The 25,848-nt window shown below is 39.7% G+C and overlaps 1 protein-coding gene across 6 annotated transcripts in view; it reads left to right on the top strand.

Moving 5' to 3' along the window:
* The window catches only part of Nphp1 (nephrocystin 1), a 58,741-nt gene extending 33,819 nt beyond the window's left edge, over positions 1-24,922 (top strand). For 2 of the 6 annotated variants that reach the window (XM_074050241.1, XM_074050240.1), the window contains exons 12-20: positions 5,460-5,534; positions 8,083-8,193; positions 9,196-9,278; positions 11,037-11,113; positions 12,349-12,448; positions 18,166-18,278; positions 20,571-20,644; positions 22,875-22,919; positions 24,454-24,922. In XM_074050241.1, coding sequence (XP_073906342.1) covers positions 5,460-5,534; positions 8,083-8,193; positions 9,196-9,278; positions 11,037-11,113; positions 12,349-12,448; positions 18,166-18,278; positions 20,571-20,644; positions 22,875-22,919; positions 24,454-24,729 — 954 coding nt within the window. In that variant the 3' untranslated portion in view covers positions 24,730-24,922. The other 4 variants (XM_074050242.1, XM_074050243.1, XM_074050244.1 and 1 more) reach the window with 4 other exon arrangements.
* The last annotated feature ends 926 nt before the right edge of the window (positions 24,923-25,848 follow it).

Raw genomic sequence — 25,848 nt, 5'->3', positions numbered from 1 at the left:
TTAGATTAGAGAGGTGGAGGTGAGAGCTGTGGAGAGATTTGGAGGCTGGAGAGAGGGTAGAATATCCAGCATGACACTAGGTCTACCCCGTCTAGGTGGATAGTGGCAGTGTCCAGTGGGATAGGGAGCACTGCAAGAGGGCCAGGTTTGGAGGAGTGACATGGACTTGCTTTTGCTCATGCTGAGTATATGCATAATTCCCAGGATAATGAAAATAACTTTGTGTCTTCATCTGAACCTGAAGTATATAATAGTGATCCTTGTTTATACAGTCTCCATGTAAAACCACTGCCGTGAATGAGCCAGTAGGTGTCATCAGTGACCAGGACCAACAAAAAGAGATGAATTGCCTTTCTTTCTTTTTTTGAGATAAGGTCTCACTATGTAGTCCAGGTTAGGCTTGAATTCACAATCTTCCTGCTTCAGCTTCCCAAGGACTGGGATTACAGATGTGTACCACCTGGCTCAGCTAGAATTTTAATTTAATAACATACCAAAATAATAGAAGTTATTTTATATCAAAATCACAGAAGTTACTTTATAAAACTAATTTATGTCAGATTTCCAAATTAAGACGTTTTAGAACATATTAATATGTGATGTGAGGACAGCTATTTTCCCTTCATTCCTGAAGGATCTTTTTATTAGGTAAAGAAATATGGTTCTTTTGACACTTGAAAGATATTATGCCACTTCCTTCTGGCCTCCATGGTCCACTCTCATTCACACTGTTTTCCCCTAAGATTAAAATGAATACATTAATATGTTGTTTCTCTTCCACTGCTTTCAACAAGTGTTTTTTTTTGCAGTACCTAGGCTTGAACTCAGGGCCTTCACCTTGAGCCATTCCACCAGCCCTATTTTTGTGAAGGGTTTTTCAAGATAGGGTCTCATGAACTATTTGCCCAGGCTGATTTCAAACTGTGATCCTTCTGATCTCTGCCTCCTGAGTGGTTAGGATTATAGGCGTGAGTCACTGGCTCCCAGCTCAACAAGTATTCTTTTTGTTTACTTTTCACACATTTATGGTACACCTGACACGAATTTCTCATGCTTTCCCCTTGACTTCTTTTTTTTTCTATTATTATTATTCATTTATTCACATGTGCATACATTGTTTGGGTCATTTCTTCCTCCTGCCCCTGCCCCCACCTTCTCCCCCCCTTCCCCCTCTCTTCCAGGCAGAACCTGTTCTGTGCTTTTCTCCAGTTCCATTGAAGAGTAGGAATAAGCAATAATAAGAAAGACATAGCATTTTTGCCAGTTGAGATAAGGATAATTATACAGAGAGATTCCTAGCATTGCTTTCATGAACAAATGTGTTACAACCCAAGCTGATTCATCTCTAACTGATCTTTACACTGGTTCCTGATCCCCTTCTTGTGTTGAGCTCTGTCACTTTCAGGTTTCTGTATTAATTCCTCTGGAGTGGGGACATCAAATGCTTTCATGTTTTGGGTTTTCTACCTAACCCTGTACCTCCCGTATATGTTCTCCCCTTGTCATGTAACCCAAGTCCTACAACATTGCTGTATTTGCTCTAGATCTAAAGGGAGAACATACGATTTTTGGTCTTCTGAGTCTGGATAACCTCGCTCAGAATGATGTTCTCCAGTTCCATCCATTTACTTGCAAATGATAAGATTTCATTCTTCTTCATGGCGGAATAAAATTCCATTGTGTATAAATACCACATTTTCTTGATCCATTCGTCAGTAGTTCCCCTTAGCTTCTTAAATCTGTACATTTATGTCTTTTGCCAGACTTTGGAGGGGGGTGTCAGCCATTATTTCCTTGAATACCCTTTTAACTACAAATTCTGCTGTCCTCTGGGACTCAGAACACAAATGCCACGTCTTTTGCTATAATCCCACAGCTTCTGAGGGTCTGTTCATTGCTTATTTATCTTTGTTATTCAAGTTGCATAATTGCTGCTTTTCCATCTTTAAGTTTACTGATTATTTTCTCTGTTTTTCTCTTCTGCTATTGAATTTATCCAATGAGTTATTGGGGGTTTTGTTTTGTTATTCTGGTTATATTTTTCAGTTCTAGAATTTCCATTTGGTCTTTCTTTATATCTTTCATTTCTTTGTTGAGATTTCCTCATTTATTTATTAAGACTTATATTTTAAATTTGCTCAAGCTCATCAAAATTATTTATTGAAGCATTTGTGATGGGATGCTTTAAAATCCTTGCAGATAATTCCTACATCTGTATTGCCTCAATGTTGTTAACCGAATGACTTTTCTTACTCAATTTGGGATTTTCCTGATTCTTCGTATGACGAGTGATGTTTTATTGAGCCCTGGATATATTTTGGGTGATATGTTATGAGCCTCTGGATCTTATTTAAAGTTCTGTTTTACACTTGTTCCATCCTATTATTGCTTATACTCTTTCTTCAACAAAATTAGAAATAAGGGCAAAATAGTTTCTGCTGGGTATTGAGGGGGTGGGGGGGAGATGGAGGGGGCAGAGTGGGTGGTAAGGGAGGGGGTGGTGACAGGGGGAAGAAATGACCCAAGCCTTGTATGCACATATGAATAATAAAACAATTAAAATAAATAAATAAATAAAGTTCTGTTTTAAGCCAACTTTTGACACCATGAGGGCAGGGGAAGCGGGGTGCCCCTCATTGCTGCCAGGTGGAAGTGGAGTTCAGGGCCTCCCCTTGACCTCTGTTCACTCCTTGGGAAAGTTGTGCTTCCTTACTCCTGGGCCCTGATGGATGCTCAGACTCCCCACCAAGCCACCATCGATAGCACCCACTATGTCATTCCTTGGATCCTGTGGTTCCTGTGAGTCACCTTCCACTCTCCACTCTCAACTACAAATAAAATAAACAAGGTTTGTGAAATTAAGTTTTATAAAAATATAATATAAACACAAACTGAACTTGAGTTAGTAGTATGCATGCTAAAAAGTATTTACGGAGAAGTTCAGTAATGTGTAAGTTTATAGTGCATCAAAAAATAAGGTGTATTGATGGATGAATAGACGGTAAAGGTGATGAGACAAGTATAGTAAAAAGTTAATGGTAGAATTGAGGTGATGAGCAGATGAGTGTTCCCTGTAAGTGTCTTTGAACTTACCCGGTATGTTTAACATGTGTCATAACTAGCCACCATCACATGTTTCACCTTTCAAAAATTAATTGAATTCTGAAGTACTCATTAAAAATAATACATCAACTAATTATCAATCTGTTTTGCCAATAATAAGAGAAATACTAATCTAATACTTAGAAATACTGATCTAATACTTAGAATGTTTCTTACCATAGAACTTTACTACTTTCTAATTTCTATTTATTCCTTTTATTTTTTATCTATTTTATATACAGATCTGAGTTTTATTGGAAATATCAATCTTTAAAAAATTATGAACTATTTCAAATGAACAGAAACATGCAGGGATAACACAAGAGATCCTGTGGTTTTATCACCAATTATATGGAAGCCTACCAACTCACAAAATGTACTTCTGATTTTTAAAAATAAAATATAAGTACTTTCTGCTTAATTCTATAAAACTAAAACTTCTCTAAAAAGTCTATTAAGAGCAAACCCTGGGAATATGATCAAATTTCACAATGTACCTCTCCCCCATCTCATTCTTTCCCTCCCTTTATATAAGTAATCAGTATAATAAAATTTATTATTTACATAGCCTAATTTTTAATTCTCTCATACTTTAAAAAGTGATATCAAAAGCTTATATCCTTCTGCAGTTTTATTCTCCCCCTCAATGTTGTTTTTCTGAGATTTAGCCAAGTTGGTAGATTTTGCTTTTGGTCATTCTTTTTAACCATTGAATGATATTTCATGTTTCATTATGTAGATATGTCACAATTCTGTCAAGGAATATTTTTGTTATTGCAGTCTTCCAATGAATATTCTTGTACATTTATGTAAGACAGGTTTTTAGAGTGTATATACATGGTAGTGGAATGCTGGGTGCTGGAATATGTACACCTTCATGTTTTAGGTAATTACTCTTCAGAGGGGCTCTTCAGTTTATAGCCACCGGCAGTATATGACAGTCCTCATTTCTCCACATCCCATCTACCACCTGCTGTTATTTTACCACTATTTTCAATATGAAATGAAATTTCACTGTGGTTTTGTTTTCCATTTCTGATTCCTACTAGATTTTTTGGTATCTTTTCAAATGCACCCTTAAAATGGTTTGCTGATTGAAATCTCTATATTTTTTTTGAATCCTTAAGTACTTCATCCCTTGCATCTGGTTTTATGCAGAAAGTAATATGATCTGAGCCAGTCATCCACCCTCTCTGTCTACACTTTGTTCAAATGTATAGTGAGATGGTTTGCTCTTAGAATCTATGAAGCAAGGAAGATATAAAATTATCCTGGGTCTATACATCAAAATCAAGATTCTCCACGTTGAAAAGATAAACACAGGAATAGTGTGAGATTTCAGGTTCTGTAATAGCAAAGAACTTCTTGGGTATCAGGTAAAATATTCCTTGAGAAATCAAGCGGGCCCTTTGAACAATTAAAAGGCAGTCTTGCATTAGTCACCAGATAGTAATTAAAAGGAGTTTATACCCCAAGAGTATACAATATGTTGGTAAAGTTTTAGATAAATTGGCAGCACTAGTTATTGAAGGAAATGAGGATTGTTGTTTATGTGAACAAAATTTGGCTGCCCAGAAAGCACTCCTAGATGCTGTCTAATAGGGATGTGGAGAACATTTAACTGAATCTGACCTAATATGATACATTTAGGATTATTTTTAATTGTTTTTAAAGCTTAGGTATAGAGATATTACACTAAAATATTATCTAAAATAAAAATTATGTATTATTTATTCCTCCACAAGAATCCGAATTGTTTATAAAAAGTTTTAGCTTCTTTTATATTTCATTGTTTTGTATAAATTGTAGGATGACCTTTTTGTATACAGCATTTTATAAAAGATTTAATCGTAGAAAGATTTAACATATTGGCATAGAGAGCTTTTAAAAAATGAACTGGATATCTGAGCTGATGGCAGTGCCTAAGTCTTGGTCACAGGGTAATTAATGGGCTACACATGAAGGGCTTTTCTGGGTCACATCTCTTAAAAGGCCATTTATAGCAAAAATTCACTTACTTATCCAGTAAACCTATCTCAGATATTAAGTATTACACTTAAATAATTTATTACTGGCACAGTGTTCAAGTCTGAATTTATTTCACCTGTTCATTATTTTATTAGTAAGTATTAGAACACTTGTTTCTCACTGATGATTTCAGAAGTCAGATGTGTACTATACTTCATATAAAAAGGAAAACAAACATTACCAAATTGCATAAAATAAAAGGTGAGAGCCTACCCCCCAACTGCCCTACTTAGTACCATAATTCCTGTTAACTGTTTGGGACACAGAAGTGGTGATGTTTCAAAAAAACTTTCTACAGTGTGATTTCAAATGGGAAAATCTCATTTCAGGTTCTGAGCAACATTCACACAGTCAGAGCCACCTGGCAACCTAAAAAGCCCAAAACGTGGACCTTTTCTCCCCAGGCAAGTAATCTACTGAATGAATGGAATAAAAAATGAATTTCTTTTACCTATTAAGTGTTAATCAATTAAGATCTAAGATGAGGATATCAAAGTATAGCATACTTAGCACAGAATATATAGGGCTAGATTTAAATCTTTAGATTCTTTAGTGTTCTTTGATGATAAAAATTTCTCATGTTTCTGACTCACCAAAGTTATAATTCCTATGAATCATCTCATTCAATGGATTTCGATTTTAAGAAAAACCCATCTGAAGGAACATGAAAACAAGATAAAATTTAGGAAGTGAGGTGTTTCCAGAAATATCTCTCAACTGTGCTAATGACAGTTGTGTTTGCCTGAGATAAAGTCAAAGGTGATGCCTTGGGGACTGGTATATTACACCCAAGTCCTGTCAAGACTGGAATGAGGTGAGGGTTTCAAACCACTGAGTCAGTAGATGTTAGTGAATCAAAGGTGTCTTGATGTTCTTATAGTAATGTTGACTGTGGTTTACTTAGGTTTTTTCCTAACCTCAGGTTTCATTACTTTAGTATTTACTTCCCTCCCACAACTAACTCCCTTATGTTACTGCACCCTAAAAGCCTTTAATTGTCCTAAAAGATCTTAGAGCAAGAAGGAGGTTCAGAAATGTTATCATTCGCTGGTAAATGCATGGAATTGGAGAACATCATTCTGAGTGAGGTTAGCCTGGCCCAAAAGACCAAAAATCGTATGTTCTCCCTCATATGTGGACATTAGATCAAGGGCAAACACAACAATGGGATTGGACTTTGAGCACATGATAAAAGTTAGAGCACACAAGGGAGGGGTGAGGATAGGTAAGACACCTAAAAAATTAGCTAGCATTTGTTGCCCTTAATGCAGAGAAACTAAAGCAGATACCTTAAAAGCAACTGAGGCCAATAGAAAAAGGAAACCAGAAACTAGAGAAAAGGTTAGATCAAAAAGAATTAACATAGAAGGTAACACACATGCACAGGAAATTAATGTGAGTCAACTCCCTGTATAGCTATCCTTATCTCAACCAGCAAAACCCCTTGTTCCTTCCTATTATTGCTTATACTCTCTCTTCAACAAAATTAGAGATAAGGGCAAAATAGTTTCTGCCGGGTATTGAGGGTGTGAGGAGGAGGCGGAGTGGGTGGTAAGGGAGAGGGTGGGGGCAGGGGGGAGAAATGACCCAAGCCTTGTACGCACATATGAATAATAGAAAAAAAAAAAAGAAGGAGATTCAGTGTGAGGGCACAGACTGCATGAGGCCCAGCCACCTCCCCTGTGTGCAGTGTGTGTCCTCCCTCATCTACAGCACAACTCCAAAAATCAGTTGGCCCTCCTGAGCACCCTCCTCCCAGCGAGAAACCCTGCTTGTCTTTTGGCGCAGCGCTTCATAGTTCTGCCATTGCAAGTCTGTGTTGTGAAGCGTTCAGGGTAGAATTTTCTAATGTTTTCCGGGGATCTAAAAACAAGCTTTTGGGAAGGTTAAATAATGAGTATATGTTACTTTGTTGAATGAAATTAAGCATATTATCTACACATCCTTCTTGAGTCCATGGGCGTTTATGTATTTGTAGAGAAGGAGTACATCTGCAAGTAACAGTATTCTCTATTAATGGGACTTTGGTCATATGCTGGGTCCTTATGAGCATTGTCATATTTAGACTGACACTGTGGGTTGCTACCACTCAGAGTATAATGGTTATGGGGCTCCAAGAGCATTGGAAGAGCATTGGAGGAGAGTAAAGCTAATTCTAGTGCTTAGGCCCAGAGAAGGTTTTGTAGAAGAGAAACTAGCCCGTGAAGGATGGATAGCATTTTCTAGGCAAGAAAGGGGAATGTAGTTGTCTAGGGATGAGCAAAAAGCAAAGGAACATTTGCAAGGTAGGAAAGCTGAGCAAATGTCTATGTTCAGTCTGTTAGTTCTCTTTACAGGCAACAGGGGTTAATATAAATATAATGTATGCAAACTATGTTTTATAATACCTCTAGGGATCTACTTACAGTACTTTTTGTATTGGCCACTACTCAAACAATTTTAATGTTTTCTATTTAAAATCAGTGGTATAAATGAATCCAGTCCGCTCATTTTTTGTTTTCTTAAAAATACCTCTATTGCAATGCAAAGTTATAAGCCATTTACAAATGGATGGGGGTAAAACTCCCTTTTCATTTTTATCTGTAACTTTGGTTTTTGTTGTTGTTGTTGTTTTGGTAGTACTAGGGCTTGATCTCAGTGCCTTATGCTTGCTAGGCAAATGCTCTACTGCTTGAACCACACCCCCAGCCCTTTTGGCTTATTTTTCAAATAGAGTCTCCTGTTTATGCCCTGGTTGGCCTAGATCACTACCCTCCTATTTATGCTTCCCACATAGCTGGGATGGCAGAGCATGCCACTGCACCCAGCTTTTATTAGTTGACATGCAGTCTCTTGAACTTTTTGTCCAGGCTGGCTTTGAACCATCATCCTTCCATCTCTGCCTTCTGAGAAGCTGGGACTACAGATAAGAGCCACCTCACCAGACTAACTTTGGCTTCTTTGTCATTTCAGGTTACTGGCATCTTGCCATGCTTGCTTGATGGTGATTGTTTTATCAGGTCCAATTCTTCATCTCTAGAGCTTGGAATATTATTTGAACTTGGAATTTCTTATATTCGCAATGTATGTCAGTTGAAAAAGAAAGTTTTCTAATGTATCATTTAAAGGGAAGGGTTAGAAATATGTCTGTATTTATAAGTAAAATAGTGAAGGATTTCTGTGTAATATATTTTTAATCCCAGGAGGAATGAGAATGGCAGTGATTCTAACTTTTTATGTAGTACTGCTTTCTCGGCAGCATTTAAAATTAAAGGTATTTGCTTACATTGAACTCTAAGGCTTTTAAAGAACGAAAATTCACAAAGGCTGGGACTTTGCAGAAAGTGATAAAAAGTGCCAGAGCAATTTCTGCCCAATGGTGGGTCACCTCTTGTCTTCCAAAGGCTAAGTACATTTAACCTTGTAACTGAGAGTTATTAAAAGACCTGGCAGAGTGGTAATTTATAAAAAGGAACACCAGACACTTGGTTTAATTCATGTCATATGAACTGTTGAACCTGTGGGTGTGGACTGTGCTAGTAATACTGCATCTCCCTGTTCTCTTAGTCCCTTGAGAGGTATATAAACTTGGCCCAGTGGTTACCCAGAGAATCATCACAGGGAGCCCCTGGGATGTGTTATATCAAGTCAGTCCCGGTGGCCTCTGGCAATGGGCAGTGGGGGGAAACTTGGGAACAAAAAGGCCCTTGCATAATTGATCCTGCATTCCATCTCACAGTGCAACAGAGCTCTGTAATTTCATGTAGTAACAATGTCACTTGAGATCAGTCCACACAGTGTCTATAGCACTCAAGATATAAAAGCAACTGCTGCCACATCAGCAGGTTTAAGGGACTCTAAGAGTATTTTGACAAAACAGATTGTCACTTGAAGTATCACCTTTAACATCTGAGCTGCAAGTAAAATGGGACCCTACTATGTTTCATTTTATTTTCTTATGAAGAATTGTTTAGTCCTAAGGGGAATATTAATTGCAGTCCTTCCAAATGACTTGGGATTTGCTCATAAATTTACTAATTCAGACATTGCTTTATATACTTGTTTTGTTTTGTTTTGTTTTCCTAGTCCACTGGTGAAAGAGGAGAGTTAAGTTGTGGCTGGGTATTTCTTAAGCTGTTTGATGCTGGTGGCGCTCCTATTCCAACAAAGTAAGTGACCTATATATTCCTTAAAATGAGCAATTTTGTAGGAATTCATTTTTGAAGTTGTAGGTAACACAAGTGTATTCTATTAGTATTTCAACTAGTCTTAGGAAGAGGCATTTTTTCGTCTTTTCTTTTTTTTGTGTTGTGGGTCAAACCCAAGGCCTCTCACATGCTAGGCAAGCACTCTCCCACTGAGCTGCATCCCAGCTCTTGGGGAGAGGGATTTTAATGTTGATTTTCGTGTTGTTTAGGTAGTATATGAAAACAACACTCACAATCTTATCTTAGAAGGAAGAATCACACATAGAACAGGTCTTTTAAAAAGATGTTTGCACTGGCCATCTGCTGAGAATATTCAGTCAATAATTTCCTGTAGTACCTGCACATTTCACCATATGAAAACAGATCCTGATTCTCTTCAGAGAGAGGGAAAGTTAAGTGCTTGCACCCAAGGTCCTCTGTGACTCTCTGCCTTTCTTCAGTAGGCTTGTCATTAAAGTTTTAGCAGCAACCACTGTAAACAAATTTAAACTTTAAGAACAAGAGACTGGAAGCAAATATTTGTGATATACACAGGAAAGTCTCAAGATATTTAAAATATAAAGAGTTCTCAGAAATTAATAAGAAAAAGATAATACGGATTTTAAAATGGAGGGAAACATATCTAAGGCTAGGATATAAATCAGAAACTCACAGCAGGGTAAGAGATGGGAGGCAGTAGTGTGGATGGTGACTCAGCCCCTAAGGCTGGTACTATAACATCCAGGCTCTGGTCCCAGCTCTGCCTGTGTGTCTGGGTGATTCTTCATCTCTCCAGGCCTGAATGTCCTGCATCTTTAACCTGGGGTGACTCCTATCCCAAAGGCTCACTGGGAGTGTTAATTCAGATAACACTCTCCACATGGCCTCCTTACCACTGGGGAAAGGTGAAAGTCCTGACCACACATTGTCTGATGTCATCCTAGCAGGAGGGGGAGGAGCATCCCATTACCATGAGTGTAGAAACCCAGGTTTCTTGTGATTTTTTTAAACTATATACAAGGTTTTTAGTTGTACTTAGTAGAAGAAATAAGGAAAATGCATCTATTCCATCTTTCTAAAAGTGAAGTCACAGCTACTTTTTGAGTGAAGTGGAGCTCTATATATTAATGCAGAAACAATCCAGTGTGCATGGTATGAAAAAAGTACGTCACAGGATAGTATCAGTACTGTGACTCCATTTTTATTCATTAAAAACTGTTTGTTAGCCTATGTGGGTGGGTCCAGGTAAACTCTTCCCGGGGGGGTTACCTCTGAGAAACAATTGGAGAGGGATACAGTGGTTTAAAGGGCATGTGCACTTGCACTTTCTACACTTAAACAGTGTGGAACTTTACAAGAGAGGCATGTAGGGATGAGGGTGGCGCTCAGTGTTAAAGTCTTTGCTTTAGTCTCTAGTACCACAAAGAGGAAGAGGGATGGAGGGAGGAGGAGAGAGACATAGAAAAAGATAAGAGGGAAGAGATGGGAGGGATGTTTCACTTTTTACTTATTTCTATGTAATTCAAACTTTTTACAACAATCTACATGTTACTTTTGTATTTCAAAAACAATGGGAATTGTACCTCATGGAGGGATCAACACCTATCATTCTCATTTACTAACGAAATAGAAATGAAATGCCTGTGAATACCTTTGCACTAAAACATATTTCATTACTGACTCCAGTGTTCACAAAATGCCCATGATGTTTATCCAACACAGTATATTATTCTTTTGTAGAACTTATGAACTCTTCTTGAATGGTGGCACTCCTTATGAAAAAGGTGTTGAAGTGGACCCTTCAGTATCCAGAAGAGGTACAGCTCTTATATGTTGCAGCTCTTATATGTTGCCTTTTGTGTTAGTCAGCTTCTTGTCACTGACTAAATATCTGATATAATCAACTTTGAAAGAAGAAAAGGATTATTTTGGATCATGATTTCAGAAGTTTCAGTCCATAGTCACTTGGCCCCATTGCTATGGGCCTGTGACAACACCTTATGGCAGGAGCATATAGCAGATGAGGCCTCACCGTATTATGGCCAGGAAACAGAGAGAGGGAGAAGTTAGGGTCCCATTATCCCCTTCAAGGGTGCATGACCTAAATTTCTCCCACTAGGCCCCACCTCCTAAAGTCTTTACCACCTCCCAATAGTTCCACAGCCTAGTGACCTAGCCTTTAAAACATGGGTCTTTGAGGGACACTCTAGATCCAAACCATAGCACTTTCCTTTTCCTTAAAGATTAAACAAATAGCAGATGTATTAGAGAAGAAAACTACATATTCTAATATGGATAACATTTGTCACTTAGATTCCCATTTTTTTAATGTGTCATTTGGCATTTAAACCTAAATCATTTTTATCTAAGTGTTTGTTTTTTCTTGGTAGCACATGTGAGATTCTAATGTAGGAAGTGATGAAGAATGAGGGTCCTGCATTGGTTCTTTTCACTGAACACTGGGCTCATATTTGTGATGGTTATAGAATGAATTGAACAGCCTAATTCAGAGACTGTCCACTGCTAGATCAAAAGCTGTAGACATCTGACATTGTGATGTGCATGCCAAGCTGCCCTCCAAAAAAGGGCCTTTTAATGTCATTGTCCAGGGTAGAGAAAGGGGAAGTAGAGAATAAGACAGATCTGGTCCTTTCCTCATGCTGCTCCTGACAGACTTGGAACACCTGTGTGTTCCTCAGCCATCTCTGTTCTTGTTTGGTGATTCAGGTCACTCACCACTGCTGCTGCCTCCACAGTGCCAGTCTCCCACCTTTTTGGAACAGGAAGGAGTTTGGGGTATGAGATGCAGGTGGTTCTACCTGGATCCAGATATGCTTTCTAAACTCCCTTTTTCCTGTTGTAATTTGGCGGTAATAATGCTGTAAAGCATTGATGCAGTGGCCAGTAGGATGACCTCAGAGAGGCCCATAGACAGTTGTGGTACCTGCCTTTCAGACAAGCCAACACCAGCTGGTGGTATATTCTCAGCAAATACTTGTTTCAAAATTCATCATCCCAAGCACTTATGATTTCTTTTTTGATTATTTTAAAGCACAGGGCAGTGTCTTCCATCAGATGATGAACATGCGAAGGCAGCCTCAACTTCTAGTGAAACTGAGGTCTCTGAACAGGAGATCACGAGACATGCTAAGGTCGGTACCTGCTCTTTCTCCTCCAGTAAACAGAGCATTTGTAGCTTGGTCACCTTTTATCGGTTATTAGTCTGATCAGTAATTGTTCTGCCAAAGATCAGTAGGGAAATGAATGGTAATAAAGCTTAGATTCACATCTATTTACCAGTTAGCCCAAGTGGTAGATTTGATCATAAATAATTTAACATTTTGATTAAATGAGGCTTACCATGCATGATCCTATCCTCAGGGAACCTTTTCTTTTTTAATGTCAGGTTTATTGAGGTTTAATTTACCCTTTTTTCAGTGAACAGTTCTTGGAGTTTTAAAAAGCATACGAGATCATGAAGTCAACACAGTCAAGATAAAGAATGTTTCCTTCATATCCACTTGTAGTCAGCTCCCTGACCCAACTTTAGGCAACCACTCATCTGTTCTCTTCCCCAACAGTTTTGCCTTTTCCAGACCATCGTAGATGGAATCATGTGGGGTGTAGACTCTTGAGTCTGGCTTCTTTCACTTGGCAAAATGCACTGAGACTCATCGTGCTATTGGATGTGTTAGCAATATGTTCCTTTTCCTTTTGATGCACACACCACAGTTGTTCCTCTGCTCACCAGTTGATGGACATTTGGATTGATTCTAGATTGGGCCAATTATGAATAAAGCTGCTTCAAACATTTCACATGGTGTTTTTATGTATGGATGTATGTCTACATTTCTTTGAGCAGAAATACCCAGGAGTAGCTGGATCACCTGGTATTGATCTAACTTTATAAGAAACTGCCAAACTGTCGTCCAAAACGACTGTACCATTTATGCTCTTACTGGCAAGGTGTAAGAGTTTCAGTTACTCCATATTCTTGACAACACTTGGTATTATCAGTTTTTTCTGGTTTTTACTTGCATTTTCTTCCAGGAGCTTTTATAGTAGTGAAATCCCAGATCTACCAATTTCTCATTTGGGGACCTATAGTCAGATGTCCATCACTCTCAGGGTCTCAGTGTTACCTCTTTAAAATGGGCAAGCTAACAGTGTCAATCCCATAAAGCTGTAATGAACCTTAACAGAAGAAAGCATATAAAACACTTAGCCCATATTTACTAATGCATTGCACAGTAAAACACAATAGTACAAGCTGCAATTATTGTTTATTATAATTATTTAACATAAAGATAAATGGAAATATGCTAAGTAGATAGTGTTATATTATAAAATTTATTGAATTGAAGGTGTGCTATGTGTTGGTAAGATTGGGGTGATTCAAAATAGGCTTTGAAGGACTGGGGACAGGGGCCCGGGGAAGATGTATGTGAAAAGAAACTCCCACAGAGGGTACTCGGGGACAAGACAGAGGGAAGAGTACAGTGTGGGACCAAACCTGATGCAGTGGATTGCCCCTCCCTCCTCCCCACCGTACCCCCAACCCCAGAACCTGTCCACTGATCATAAATCAATAAAAGGAGGGAAATGAAAGAAGATTTTACATATGCCTCTGAATGGTGGCTTTCCTTGTTCCAGATTGTGGTCTTTAAGTTTAAATACCCCTTGTTCTTATCTCTAATACCAGCATGTATTTTATAATTATGCTATTAATAGTTAAATCTTTCAGTAACCATTAATAATGTGTTCGAGGGTATTACTTACTCTTGGCATTTTTTCCTTCCTGCATATTCGTAGAGCCTCTAAATTCCCTTTTTTGGCCAATCTTTCCTTGGAAAATTGATCCTTTTTCAAGATGGGGGGCGGGGTGGGAAGCAGCACAGTAGCAGTCTTTGTAAGAGAAAAGCCAAAGCCTGTCTGGCCTCATTCTTCCTATTTCAGCCACCCCACTGCTCATCTGGTGGGAGGCCTCTGAGAGTTACAGAGCACTCCCACGCATGTCTGTCAAGGACTGCTCTTAATGGTGTTTCTTTGGCTCTTAATGGTGTTTCTTTTTCTGATCTCAAGATCAAATTGGACTGCATGGTACAGAGGTCAGGAAGGCAGCCCATTCAGCAGACGCCAAGAGCTCCTCTATGTTCTGGGTTCTAGAGAAGAGTCCTGAATCCTTGGTCTTCAGATCTTGGGGACTGAGGCTTTTGTTTTGGATTGCAGCATGCAATAGACACTGAAAAGGATTTATGAAATAACTTTCAAGTAGAGATTTACCTGCTTGTGTCAAACTTTACTTCTTGGGGGCTTTGCTCCTACTGTCCCTGTTCCTGACCTCTCCTGCCTTCCCAGAGTCCACAGACTTGAGAACTGTCTGGAAATTGCCGCTCCATTTTGTGTGATCATGACATGTCCACTCCTGGTAATGTCAAGTGGGAACTGGGGTTCCCTGCTGCTGTGACTGCAGGCCCAGACTGGCTCTCACAGAAGCTGTGCCATGGGCCATGGTGGGAGGCTTATACTGTAGAGTCAAGGTGAAGGCTGGGCATTCGAGCTTTAAGACACTACTGGTGTGAGTCTGTGCACCCTGGAAGTGGATAAGGCAGGACTGATTCAGCCTAGCATCCTCCCTCTCCTCACTAGCCTCCTCAGTAGGTTGGGGAAAGAGGCCAGGTAATGACACCCACAACCTTCTCCTTCCCTTCAAAGGACACTGCATCTTTAGCCCCACCATCCCTGTTTACCACCTTCGTCTTTGTTCAGCCACACTTCTCTGCTCAAGGGAGAAAGAGCAGGGGCTCCTTCTATTATGCCAACAGGCACACAGCAATGGAGGCAGGGCCATGGTTAGAGTTCACACTGGTGCTTATTTTTCCAGGGACCCTGGATGGTTTGCTTTCTGCAGCCATCTCACCCAGGCAGCAGTCCTGCACATGGATGTCCTGTGGATGTCAGGAGACCTATGAATATTTGAATGAACCAGGGCAGACTCCTCTACCAGGAAAGCAGCAGGGTCCTACACCAGGGAGATCACTGTTTCCCTGTCCTCTTAACAGGGAGCAAGATGCTTCAGGTTCACCAACTCTTGTTTTTATAATTTTGGAGCTGTTTTCCAAAGGATGTAACTTGATGTAATTTGACCAAAGGTGTGCTTCTGAGCCCTGAGGAGGGAAAGCTCTGAACTTAGACTCTCAGAGCTTCTTTTTTGTTTTTTTTAATAAGGGTTTTGAAATTAGGGCTTTGAACTTGCTAGGCTAGCACTCTACCACTTGCGCCATGGCTCCAGCCCTCTCAGAGTTAATGCCAAGAAACATTGGTCTGTAGAGTAGACTCTCGAGAGAGAGAGAGAGAGAGAGAGAGAGAGATATGTGTATATATATATACACATATATATATATATTTGCTCTAAATTAATTTTCTATTACCTTTTTGATGCAATCCATCTTTTTCTTTTTTATTTCCATTTTATCATTAAAAATAAATAAGGTGACAGTGTTCCTTGCCTGAGGCCCATCCAGTATGTGTATAGTTCTTCTGCTACCAGAGTTTGCTGGTCTACATATAAATTTAGACAAAGGTGTTTTTACTTCAACTCAGCTAATCTGGAAAAATCAGGAAATTTCACTAAGAAAAACTAAAAAAAAAAAGAAAGAAAAAAATGTTGTAGCATTGCCTCATGCAGTAGGAAGGTGCCAGAAGGAAAGGAGTGCCCACACTGAGGCAGTACCAAGCCTGCTAGACAAGGAGTGGGCAGGGCTATAAGAAAAGGAGACAGCCAAATGGAAGGAAGGAAGGTTCCACCTTTTCCCCTGGCAAAATCAATGGTGGTTCTTCAGCATGAGCCCTGAGATTGGGCATGCAGCTGGAACACTGCCCATGTGGGCCCTGAACCAGAAAGCAGGGTACAGAACAATCCTCAGGGGTCATAACATGAACCCTGACAGGGCATATGGTGGCATTGAGGCAGCTTCAGTGGTCTCTTGCAGCCAGTCTTTGAAATCTAGGTCTGATATATACAAAATCAACCTTTTAGCAAGGTTGGGGGAAAAAATGGTATCTGGCTATGTGTGCTGAATAGTGTATATGACAGGCAAGAGAGCCGGTCCTGTTTTTTCATTTGTTTATTTAATTTGGGTTTTGGTTTTTGTATTTTTTTGGTGGTTTTTTGTTTGTTTTGTGTTTTTTTGTGGTAATATAATTTGAATTTAGGGCCTCATGCTTGCTAGGCAGGTGCTCTACCACTTGAGCGATGTCCTCAGTCCCTGTCCCGCATTTTTTAATGTTTTTAGAAATGCAGTGTTAGGGAGTGGCTAAATTTCCCAGAGTCCATCTCTTCTGTACCAGCATAGGGCCCACATTCATTCTGTTCTCTTCCAACTAACAAGCAGCCTGAACATTACCTCCGTGATAATTTTTCTGTCTAAATTCTCTAGAAATTAAGCTAAAGGATTAATTTATTAAAAAAACAAGGTACCTTTTGTAACCTTTGAATTATTATCATCCTGACTCTAAAACAAACCTATTGTAGGTAGGATATAGTTGGATCTTGTTTTTTGTTTTATTTTGTTTTACCCATTCTGCCAATCTGCAGCTTTCAATTGAGGAGTTTTAATCTATTTACATTTGAAGTAACTACCCATAGAGAAGCCCCTACTTTTGACATTTTGTTACTTGTTTTCTGTATGTCTTAGATTTTTTGTTTGTTTGTCCTTCATTTCCTCCCTGACTGCTTTCCTTTGTGTTTAATTGATTCTTTACAGGGACATACTTGATTTCTTCTTCATTTCCTTCTGTGTATATTCTGTAGATATTTTCTTTGTGGTTACCATGGGAACTATCACCTCTTAAAGTCATAATAATCTATTTTAAACTGATACAAACTTAACTTGAATATTAAACTTTCATTGTTGTTGTTTTTGAGCCCTTCCTATGTACCAGGTACTCTATTAAGCACATATTTAACCTCATTTTAATCTTTTTTTTTTTTTCCAGTGGTACTGGGGTTTGAACTTAGGACCTCAGGCTTTCTAGGCAGGTGCTTTTCTACTTGAGCCATGCCCCCCTCCTCTTTTGCTTTAGCTATTTTTTTAGATAGGAGCTCACATTTTTGCCCATGTCTGGCCTCAGACCCCAATCCTCCTATCTACAGCCTCCCATGTACCTGGGATTATGAGTGTGTACCACCATATCTGACTTATTTGTTGAGATGGGGGTCTTCATGATTTTTTTCCTGGGATAGCATAGAAATGCAATCTTCCCAGTCTCTGTCTCCTGAATAGCTGGGATTGCAGGCGTGAGTCACCATATCCGGCCCTCATTTTAATCCTTTTAGTAACCTGAAATTCAGGTATTACTCTTCACAGTCTACAAATAAGGAAAAGAAAACCCAAGAAGAATAATTAATCTACAGTTGCACAGCTGCAGAGTAGTGAAGTCAGGATTCAGTCTAGGTCTGAGTGCCCTCCCATGAACAGTCTGAACTGCCGTTTCCTCTGCACCCAGCAATCAGGTGTGGCAGCCACATGCCTTTGTTCAAGCTTGTAGCTCAATAGTCCCTTTCCTTCCAAAGTGTGTACTTGGTGACTTTTCTTTTTGTTTAACATTTAGCATGGATGTATATGTTAAAATGGAAGTGCAAAATGGCAATACAGAGCTAAGACTTGAGTGTGGGCACCTAAGAATACACATTATCTGAAATTCAGTGTGGCCAAGTTGTAGGGAAATTTTCCTTTCAATTGTAAAAGTGCTTTCCAATAATGAAGTGAAACTTGGGACTGTTCATTAAAGTAATATGCAGTGAAAAACATTGTAGGTAGGATTGTAGGGGATTGTTCAGTGAATACATTTTCTCCTTCTGTACTAGTCTGCTGCCAGAAACATTGATTGGAAGTATGTGTTCCACTCACCTGCTGATATTTTACCGACAAATTCTTGGAGATGTGCTCCTGAGAGACAGAACAAACCTGCAGAGTGCTGGTAAGGAGTCTTGGCCATTTTCCTATGTGTATTAATGAGTGTTCCATGTCTTGAACGTATGTGACCTGTGCCAACCTATCTTCCTCAAATAAATGTGGCATTCTCAATAAAATTTTAGGATAGCATCAGTGTCTGTGCATTACTCATGAGACTCTTCAGAGGCAAAGTATTGCCTTTGTGAACTCAAATATGAATTCAGTTCTTTCACATATGCTCATTTCCACATTTTAAATTATGGAGGTTTGAGATCTTAAAACTCATATTTAATCATATTTCCCCTTTCTGACTCTGAATGATCTGGTTTTCCCCTATGTTTGGTATGTACCTCATCTTTTGGGGAGGAAACCAAAATCATCCCAAATAGCTGGTTGTTAATGTATGAATTGTAATATCAATGGATTAGTTAAAAAGTAAAAAATATTCTAGTGCTTTTATTCTTGCAACTTCTTTGAGTTTGAACATTTTTCCAAGTTTACTTGGAAAAAAATAATTTAGAAAATCAGTGAGCTGCCATACATAAATGAACTTGCCAAGAGAGATTCATATGTTATGAGAATTTGCCTCTGAAAAGAAAAATAGTTTTAATTCTGTTGGCCATCCTTCAAACTCCATAATTCAATAATCTAGATATGTACTGTGAATGAGAGGCACAGTTGATCCTGCCCAAATGGAGCAACAACCTCAAACACAAACCTACAGGAGTAAGCTTTTTAACCTGCTAATTAAGTGCTCTGAAGGAAAATACAGAGAAAACACCAAGAGACCTGGATTGGCATGTAGAGTAAGGAAAGGTTTCTCTGACCAGTAAGGTTGAAGATGAGACCTGAAACACATGAGGGAGATGTGTGGGGAAGATCCATTCTGGATGGAGAGACCAGCACGCCTGAAAACCAAAGGCAAGAAAACATGCTGATGTTGGAGCAACTGAAAGTAAAGGCAAGACATTGTGGATGGAACAGAGGGGGGACCCAGCAATGGCCTTGCACCTGTGGACAAGTGATGCTCCTACTTAGACAGGAATCCTGGCCCAGAGACCTGCCACCTGGATAGATGGGGAGAATTGGAACTCAAAACCTCAAAGCACAAAAACTTCTCAAGGCATAGTTATAACTAAGAGGAGGACAATTCGATCTCTTTACCACCACTTGCCTTTAAGTTTATTTTTAATGACTCTAGAAACCTTCATGAGTGACATGACTCTATAAAGAGGATGAGGCTCATCAACTTTCCTACAGATAAGGAGAATGTCACTCAGGATTGTCAACTTCATTTAATTTGATCATCAGAACAAGCTCAATAAGACCTAGAGAAAGGACTGATTTCTACTGAGGACACAGATTGTAGAATATAGTACCCTTACCATTTCCAAGCATCTGCTGTGGTTTCAATATGTCCCCTCCAAAATTCAGGTATTGCCATTGTGATGGTGTTAAGAGGAGGGACCTTTGAGGGGAGATTAGGCCAGGAGGGCACCCCTTCATGAGTGGGGTTAGGTGCTCTTATAAAAGGGCTTGATAAAGGGAATCTGTCTGGTTTGCCCTTCTGCCTTGTATCATATGAGGACACAGCATTCCCATTCCTCTTCAACAGAGGACACAGTATGACAGTCCCCACCAGACACCAAATGCTGGAACCTTAATTAGACTCCCCCACTTCCAGAACTATGCAATGTACATTTCAAATTACGCAGGCTTAGTTATTCTAGTACTGCAGCACAACAGACTGATATATCGTTGCTGGTGCGAGGGCTTTCATGTGCTGTAATTTGTTGCAGAATATCAATACCTTCCTACACGGAATCCCCAGTTCCTGATCCCTTCCAGCTTCATGTACCTGGCTCTAGGGTTCTTCCCTGAGTGCTGGTGAACTAAAATCAGACCTGAGCAGCCTGCATCTGCCTCCTTCCCCCAGTGCTGCCTAGTCCTACTGAGCCTTCAAGAGCAGGGCTCCTCCTAATTGGAAGGTTCACTAACAAATGTCAGGCGGAAGAGATGGAAATATGATAGAATTCATAGGAAGAACTAAATGTTCTCGTCTCTCTCCACTTGACCCCTCACCCTAAAAGCTTCATCTGTTTGGTAGAAGACTTGTTTCAGAACTCCCTGGGGTAAGGTGTAGGGACAAATGGAGGTTGAAGAGAGCTTTGAGCTCTCATGGATATTAAAGTATGCACAAGGTGTTATTAGCACATAATTTGACATGATAGTTTTAATCTGAATGAATATTTTGGTATTTAGTGCAAAAACATGAGTGGAGTTCACATAAAATTCTTCCTGTTCTTGTGTATTTCAGATTTAATTAGTCATCCAGTGCTGGCCACCTTTCCCAAGCTTTTGGAGCAGTCTGATTTGATGGATGCTCTCAGGGTGGGTAGCACACACCATGATGGAAACCTGCTGGGCTCCCAGAGTGGTTAAACACATTGCACTGCATTGAGTTTTGTCGTCTGCTCTAGGCTCTTTTTCTCAGTAGGATGGTATCTCCTAGTCCCTGTCCATTGTCTAGCTAACTCGGCCTAACCCTTCCGATCTTAGTATGAATGTTAACTTCCTAAGGCTGCTTTCCTGACCAATGAGCAAATGGGGTGCCTGCTGTCATGATGGCTCAGAGATGGGCAGTGACCTGATTGACCATGAAGCTCAAGAATGGCCAAGTCAGGGCTGTCATTCTACATCAGCTTAGGGGCATCCAGATATGCCACAAACTGTTCAAGAAAGGTTTGAGGAAAGTTGTTTGTATTCATTACTAAGTGAAACTGTTAGGGTTTTTTTTTCACTTGTCTGCCTGGAGAAGATTAGGAAGAATATACTCTAGGAGGTATCAGTGATTATCTCTGGATTATGGGTTATTTTATCTGTATTTTCCTAATTTTCCCCAATGAATTTATATAATATTAAAAATCAAAAAGAGTGGTTACTCCTATGCTCTTGAGCCTTCTCTTGATAGCCTACTGAATGGCTTAGGATATGTAGGCTGTGCTGGAGTGGCTAGCATGAGTTTGTTTCTCACTCACAGTATCCATCTAGCATGAGTCAGAGGAAGACCCTCTCCATGGTCACCCAAAAGTTCAGGCTGGCAGAGGCCCCACTGTTCATAGCATCATCTGGAACAAGTAGCTTCCTCTGTTGACATTTGACCTGGCAGGAAAAGAGAGAATGGAGAATTGCCCTTGGGGTTTTCACTGCTTTTGCCCTAAAGGGCCTGGGCCACTTCTGCTCACATTCACTGTCCCTTAACTTGAAGGGAGCTGGGAGGTATAGGTTTCTGTTTGTTCCAGAAGGAAGAAGCACATTTTGGTGTGGTAGTAACAACCCACACCCATTTTCTATCCCCACAAAATTACTCCATGTGAAACATCCTGCTGCTTGTTGCTGATTTGATGAAAGATAGGGTGGGATCTTCACATTTATCTAACAAGCAAGATGCAAATTTTACCAGACAATAAAGTCACTAAGTAATATTTACATTAAGCTATATTATCCTTTTGTTTAAAAAATTCTTTTTTTTTTTTTGTGGTACTGGGGTTTGAACTCAGGGTCTCATACCTGCTAAGCAGGCGCTCTTACTGCTTGAGCCACTCTGCCAGCCCTATATTGTCCTTTAAATTTTACATTATGAAGTAAGTGAGCCTCCTAGATTTTCTTAGCTAAGATGAGTTTGTGGTTGGTGTTTTTATAATAATAATGACATGTGGCCTATTTAGTAAAGCACTCTAGCTCTCAAAGGGTCCTTTCCAAGCTCTGAAGGACCTCCAGCAATAGTTATAGTTAACATGGTGGGGTCATGGGGTGGAAATAAATATGCATCTTCTACAACTTTCTCATGGATGGCACCGTCTGTGATCTGGTGAGAAGCAACCCTTCAGTGTGTCCTGTATCACATGGAGAATCTCTGTCTTGGCACCACATTTCCCTATGTACTCAGGGCCTCCTTACCAAGAAAGGTTTGACACTTTCAGATTACTCATGAAATTAAGCACCAAAAGTAGGATACTATAAACGGTCACAAAACTCAGGCCCTGGAACAGGCAGCCAAGACTGCTCATGTTCAGACTTACAGTCTGCCAGGTACTGGCACTGTGAAAGTCTTCAATTCATACCTCTGCAGGTTTTTTATTTCTTTGAAGAAGGTTTTGTGAACCTGTGGATAGATGAGAAATATTTACTTGGAAAATGACTTCAGTCTATCTCATTCCATCCATTGTCGTCATTGTGGCAGGCAGAATTGTTGTCAACTATGGTATTTGGCAGTGTTTTCTGGTTTTGTTGCTTCTTACCTTAGAGACTTGACTATTTCATTGTTCAGGTGCTGTGTCTGTTCAGAGGACATAGATATATTAGTTTCACTGACTCTCTTCTTAAATTAGTTTTGGCTTATAATAACTCTGGTCTTCTGAGCTGTCTTTTGCAGGTGCATCTGCCCAGTTGAGCTGGTTCTGGGTTGTTAGCAACAGATTACAGTGACTTGGTACTTGTGTAGATTCTTTGCAGTTTTTCTAACCCTACCCATAAGTTTAATTACAGAATAAAACTGCAGAAGTGTTTCAAAGACTTGTGAATACTCTGACTAATATAATATTTCTGTTTGCTTTTTCAGAGTGCATGGGCTGAGAAAGAAAGCACACTGAAAAGATCAGAGAAGGTAATTTGATTTTCCACACTGACCTGAATACTTGCACATTCTAGTAATGCCTCTTTTTACCTAAAGTAGCCATAGCTGTAATCCCTCTTAAACAGGTAGATTATGTCATTTTCATTGCAAAGACACATTCCAAGAAGGGTTATGTGTGATCATTTCCTGATGTGAAGGGAACCCTTGACCAGGACAGTCATTCGTGGCCTAAATGAAGGGGGAGTTTCTAAATCAAAGCCTCCCTTATCAAATGTCCCTTACTTAAAAAATATTCCTCCACCTCTCAACAGACATACCAAGTAAAGAGAAGGAAGAAGAAACTTGATCTGCTCGGTATGAATTGTCTGGTTTTTTTAATGAAATGTCTGGCTCTTACTTATGTTTTGCCATAGAACTGGTAATCACCAGGCAGAATCCACATCAGTCAGTGAGCAGTGGTTTGACTGCTCTAATCTAGGATTCAGCAGACTTTTTTCTGCAAAGTGCCAGAAAATAACTATTTTAGGCTTTGCAGGCCCTATGGTTCCTGTTAAAACTGCTCAGCTCTGTGGTTGTGATGCAAAAACAGCCACAGTGCATATGTAACCACTGATGATGCAGTGGGCTACCTTTGGCCCACAGTCCATAGTTTGCCAATTCATGATTTAAAGTGTTGATTATTTACAAGGAACATAGGAAAACAAAAACTAAAAACCCTAAAAATGGGAGAAAGTTATAGATGTATCCTTATCTGAGCTTCCATTTGACCCATGACACATGACCTTTGCCCAAATCTGCAGGTTCTGTGCTGTTCTAGTAAAGCAGTGGGCAAGGTACTGGGCCTCAGGCCTGTAGAAATTTCCCATGCAAATGGTGTGGCTAGGGTGTTATCTGTGTGTAGACCCTGCTGTGTATAGAACTTCCACCCTCAGTCTGCCATGCCTTCTACCCCCACCTCAGCCTGTTGGCATCAAGGTTTGGTGGATCCTGTTGATATTGTACCAATCTTGTTATCTGGAGAAGGCTCTGACCCCCTCAGGACTAAAGGACACCCACACCCCACCCTGGCATTGCTAGAAATAGGCTAAAAATTTCTTTCTCTGGAACTCATGCAGAATGCCTGAAGGCCCTCTTTGTAACAACATGACAGTTATCTCTGACAGACTGTAATCAAGCTATGTAGACACAATTGGCCTGCAGTGTGTTTTAGTTATATTTACCTAAAATCATACCCTGGTCACCAGAATTAGACTGTAACACCCTGGTATCCTTGATAGAATGTGTGACATTCAGTGGAGCTTAGGAGACATCCTGGTCTCAAGGAGCTACTTAGAGACTCTTAGAGAGAATGGCTCAGCTCTACTCCATGCTGACTGTTGCTTCAACCCTGAGAGGCTGTGTCCGCCGAGAGGCTGGCTTAGAGTCTACTACCTGCCAGGCACTAAGGGGTCCTCCATTCCATACCTTAGGTGACTTTTTAGCCAACAATATTTATAGGATTTCATACTTTAAATATAATGATATAGGTTCATTCACAGTTCTTTGTGGTGTGGCATTTTCCCAGAGAGACAAAGAGCTCCTGAAGGCCAAGTTTCTCCTGGTCTACCATGACTGTGTGCTCCCGCTTCTGCATTCTACACTCTTGCCCCCATTCAGGTGGGCCGAAGAAGAGACCGAGGCTGCTCGATGGAAAGTCATCGCTGACTTCCTCAGGCAAAACCAAGAGAATGAGGGTGCCCTGCAAGCTCTGTTGTCGCCAGATGGAGTCCATGAGCCTTTTGACCTTTCAGAGCAGACCTATGACTTTTTAGGTGAAATAAGAAAGAATTTGGCTGGATAGTGGCAGCCTTGGCCCCCAGCTTCCCACTAGATCTTGTGAGCCCCGTGATGACTTGAATCAAATGACAGAACCAAAAGAAACTGGCTTGTTGTACCTTACATCTGGATTTTCTTCTACAGATTATATTTTTAAGATATATCCAGTAATTTTGGTATGTTTTAAAACATTAAAATAAATTTTTATATTACTGTTATATCTAAATTTGAAGAGAATTTTTTTCAAAAACTAACTACTTATTAAGTTGAAGATACAGATTTCTATGGAAGCAAGATTTTATCAAAAGCTAAATATATGATTATTCAAGAAAATAAAAAGACAATCCACAGACTGAGAAAAGATATTTCCAAGTAATAATATAGCTGATAAGAATTTAGTATCCAGGATATATGAATTTACAAGTGTTGCTAATAATGTTTATCTTATGTGAGAAATTATTATTAACTGCTTAATTTGAATGTGATTTACACTAATTAGATACAAAAGTCTTTGTGTTTTCAAATCAATATAATAAGTGCTCTCTCAAAACAAGCCAAACCAACTTGGTGGCATTGAAGTGTGCAGTTGACTTGCCCTTTCAGAGAACAGAGATGAGCTAATCAGGTCTCCTTGAATTTCAAATAAAATTTTAACTGCTGAAAAATGTCCCAGGTCTTTACTGTTAGCCAGTAGTAGCATCTGGCATTGCTCAAGCGCCTACTAGGTTCCTGGCAGGCTTGTCAGTTAACTTGGCTAATAATAAATAGCAGTAGCTGGCAAAATGGAGTGCCTTCTGTGTGTCTGGCAGTGTTCTGGATTAGCTTGGTAGTCTTCACAACTACTATTGGAAATAGGTACAGTTTTTTTCCATATTGCTGCTGAAGAAACAGTTCACACAGGCTAAGTAATTTGCCTAAGGTCAGAGCTAGTAAGTGGCCTTGCTAATATATCAATGATACACCTTGCTTCCAGCACACAAAATTAGGTGGGGACACACTTAAATATAGCCAAACCATAGCAGTCCTTAATCTCAGAAGTTAACATGGTATGAAACGATTCCCAGCTAAGATTATAACAAATGAAAACTTGGCCTTGGAAAAGAAATTTCACTATATCTCCAAGATATAGGTCCTCTCCTTGTGC

Source organism: Castor canadensis, chromosome 12, assembly GCF_047511655.1.
Source record: "Castor canadensis chromosome 12, mCasCan1.hap1v2, whole genome shotgun sequence".
Lineage (NCBI taxonomy): Eukaryota > Metazoa > Chordata > Mammalia > Rodentia > Castoridae > Castor > Castor canadensis.
This window is presented reverse-complemented; position numbering and strand designations above follow the sequence as displayed.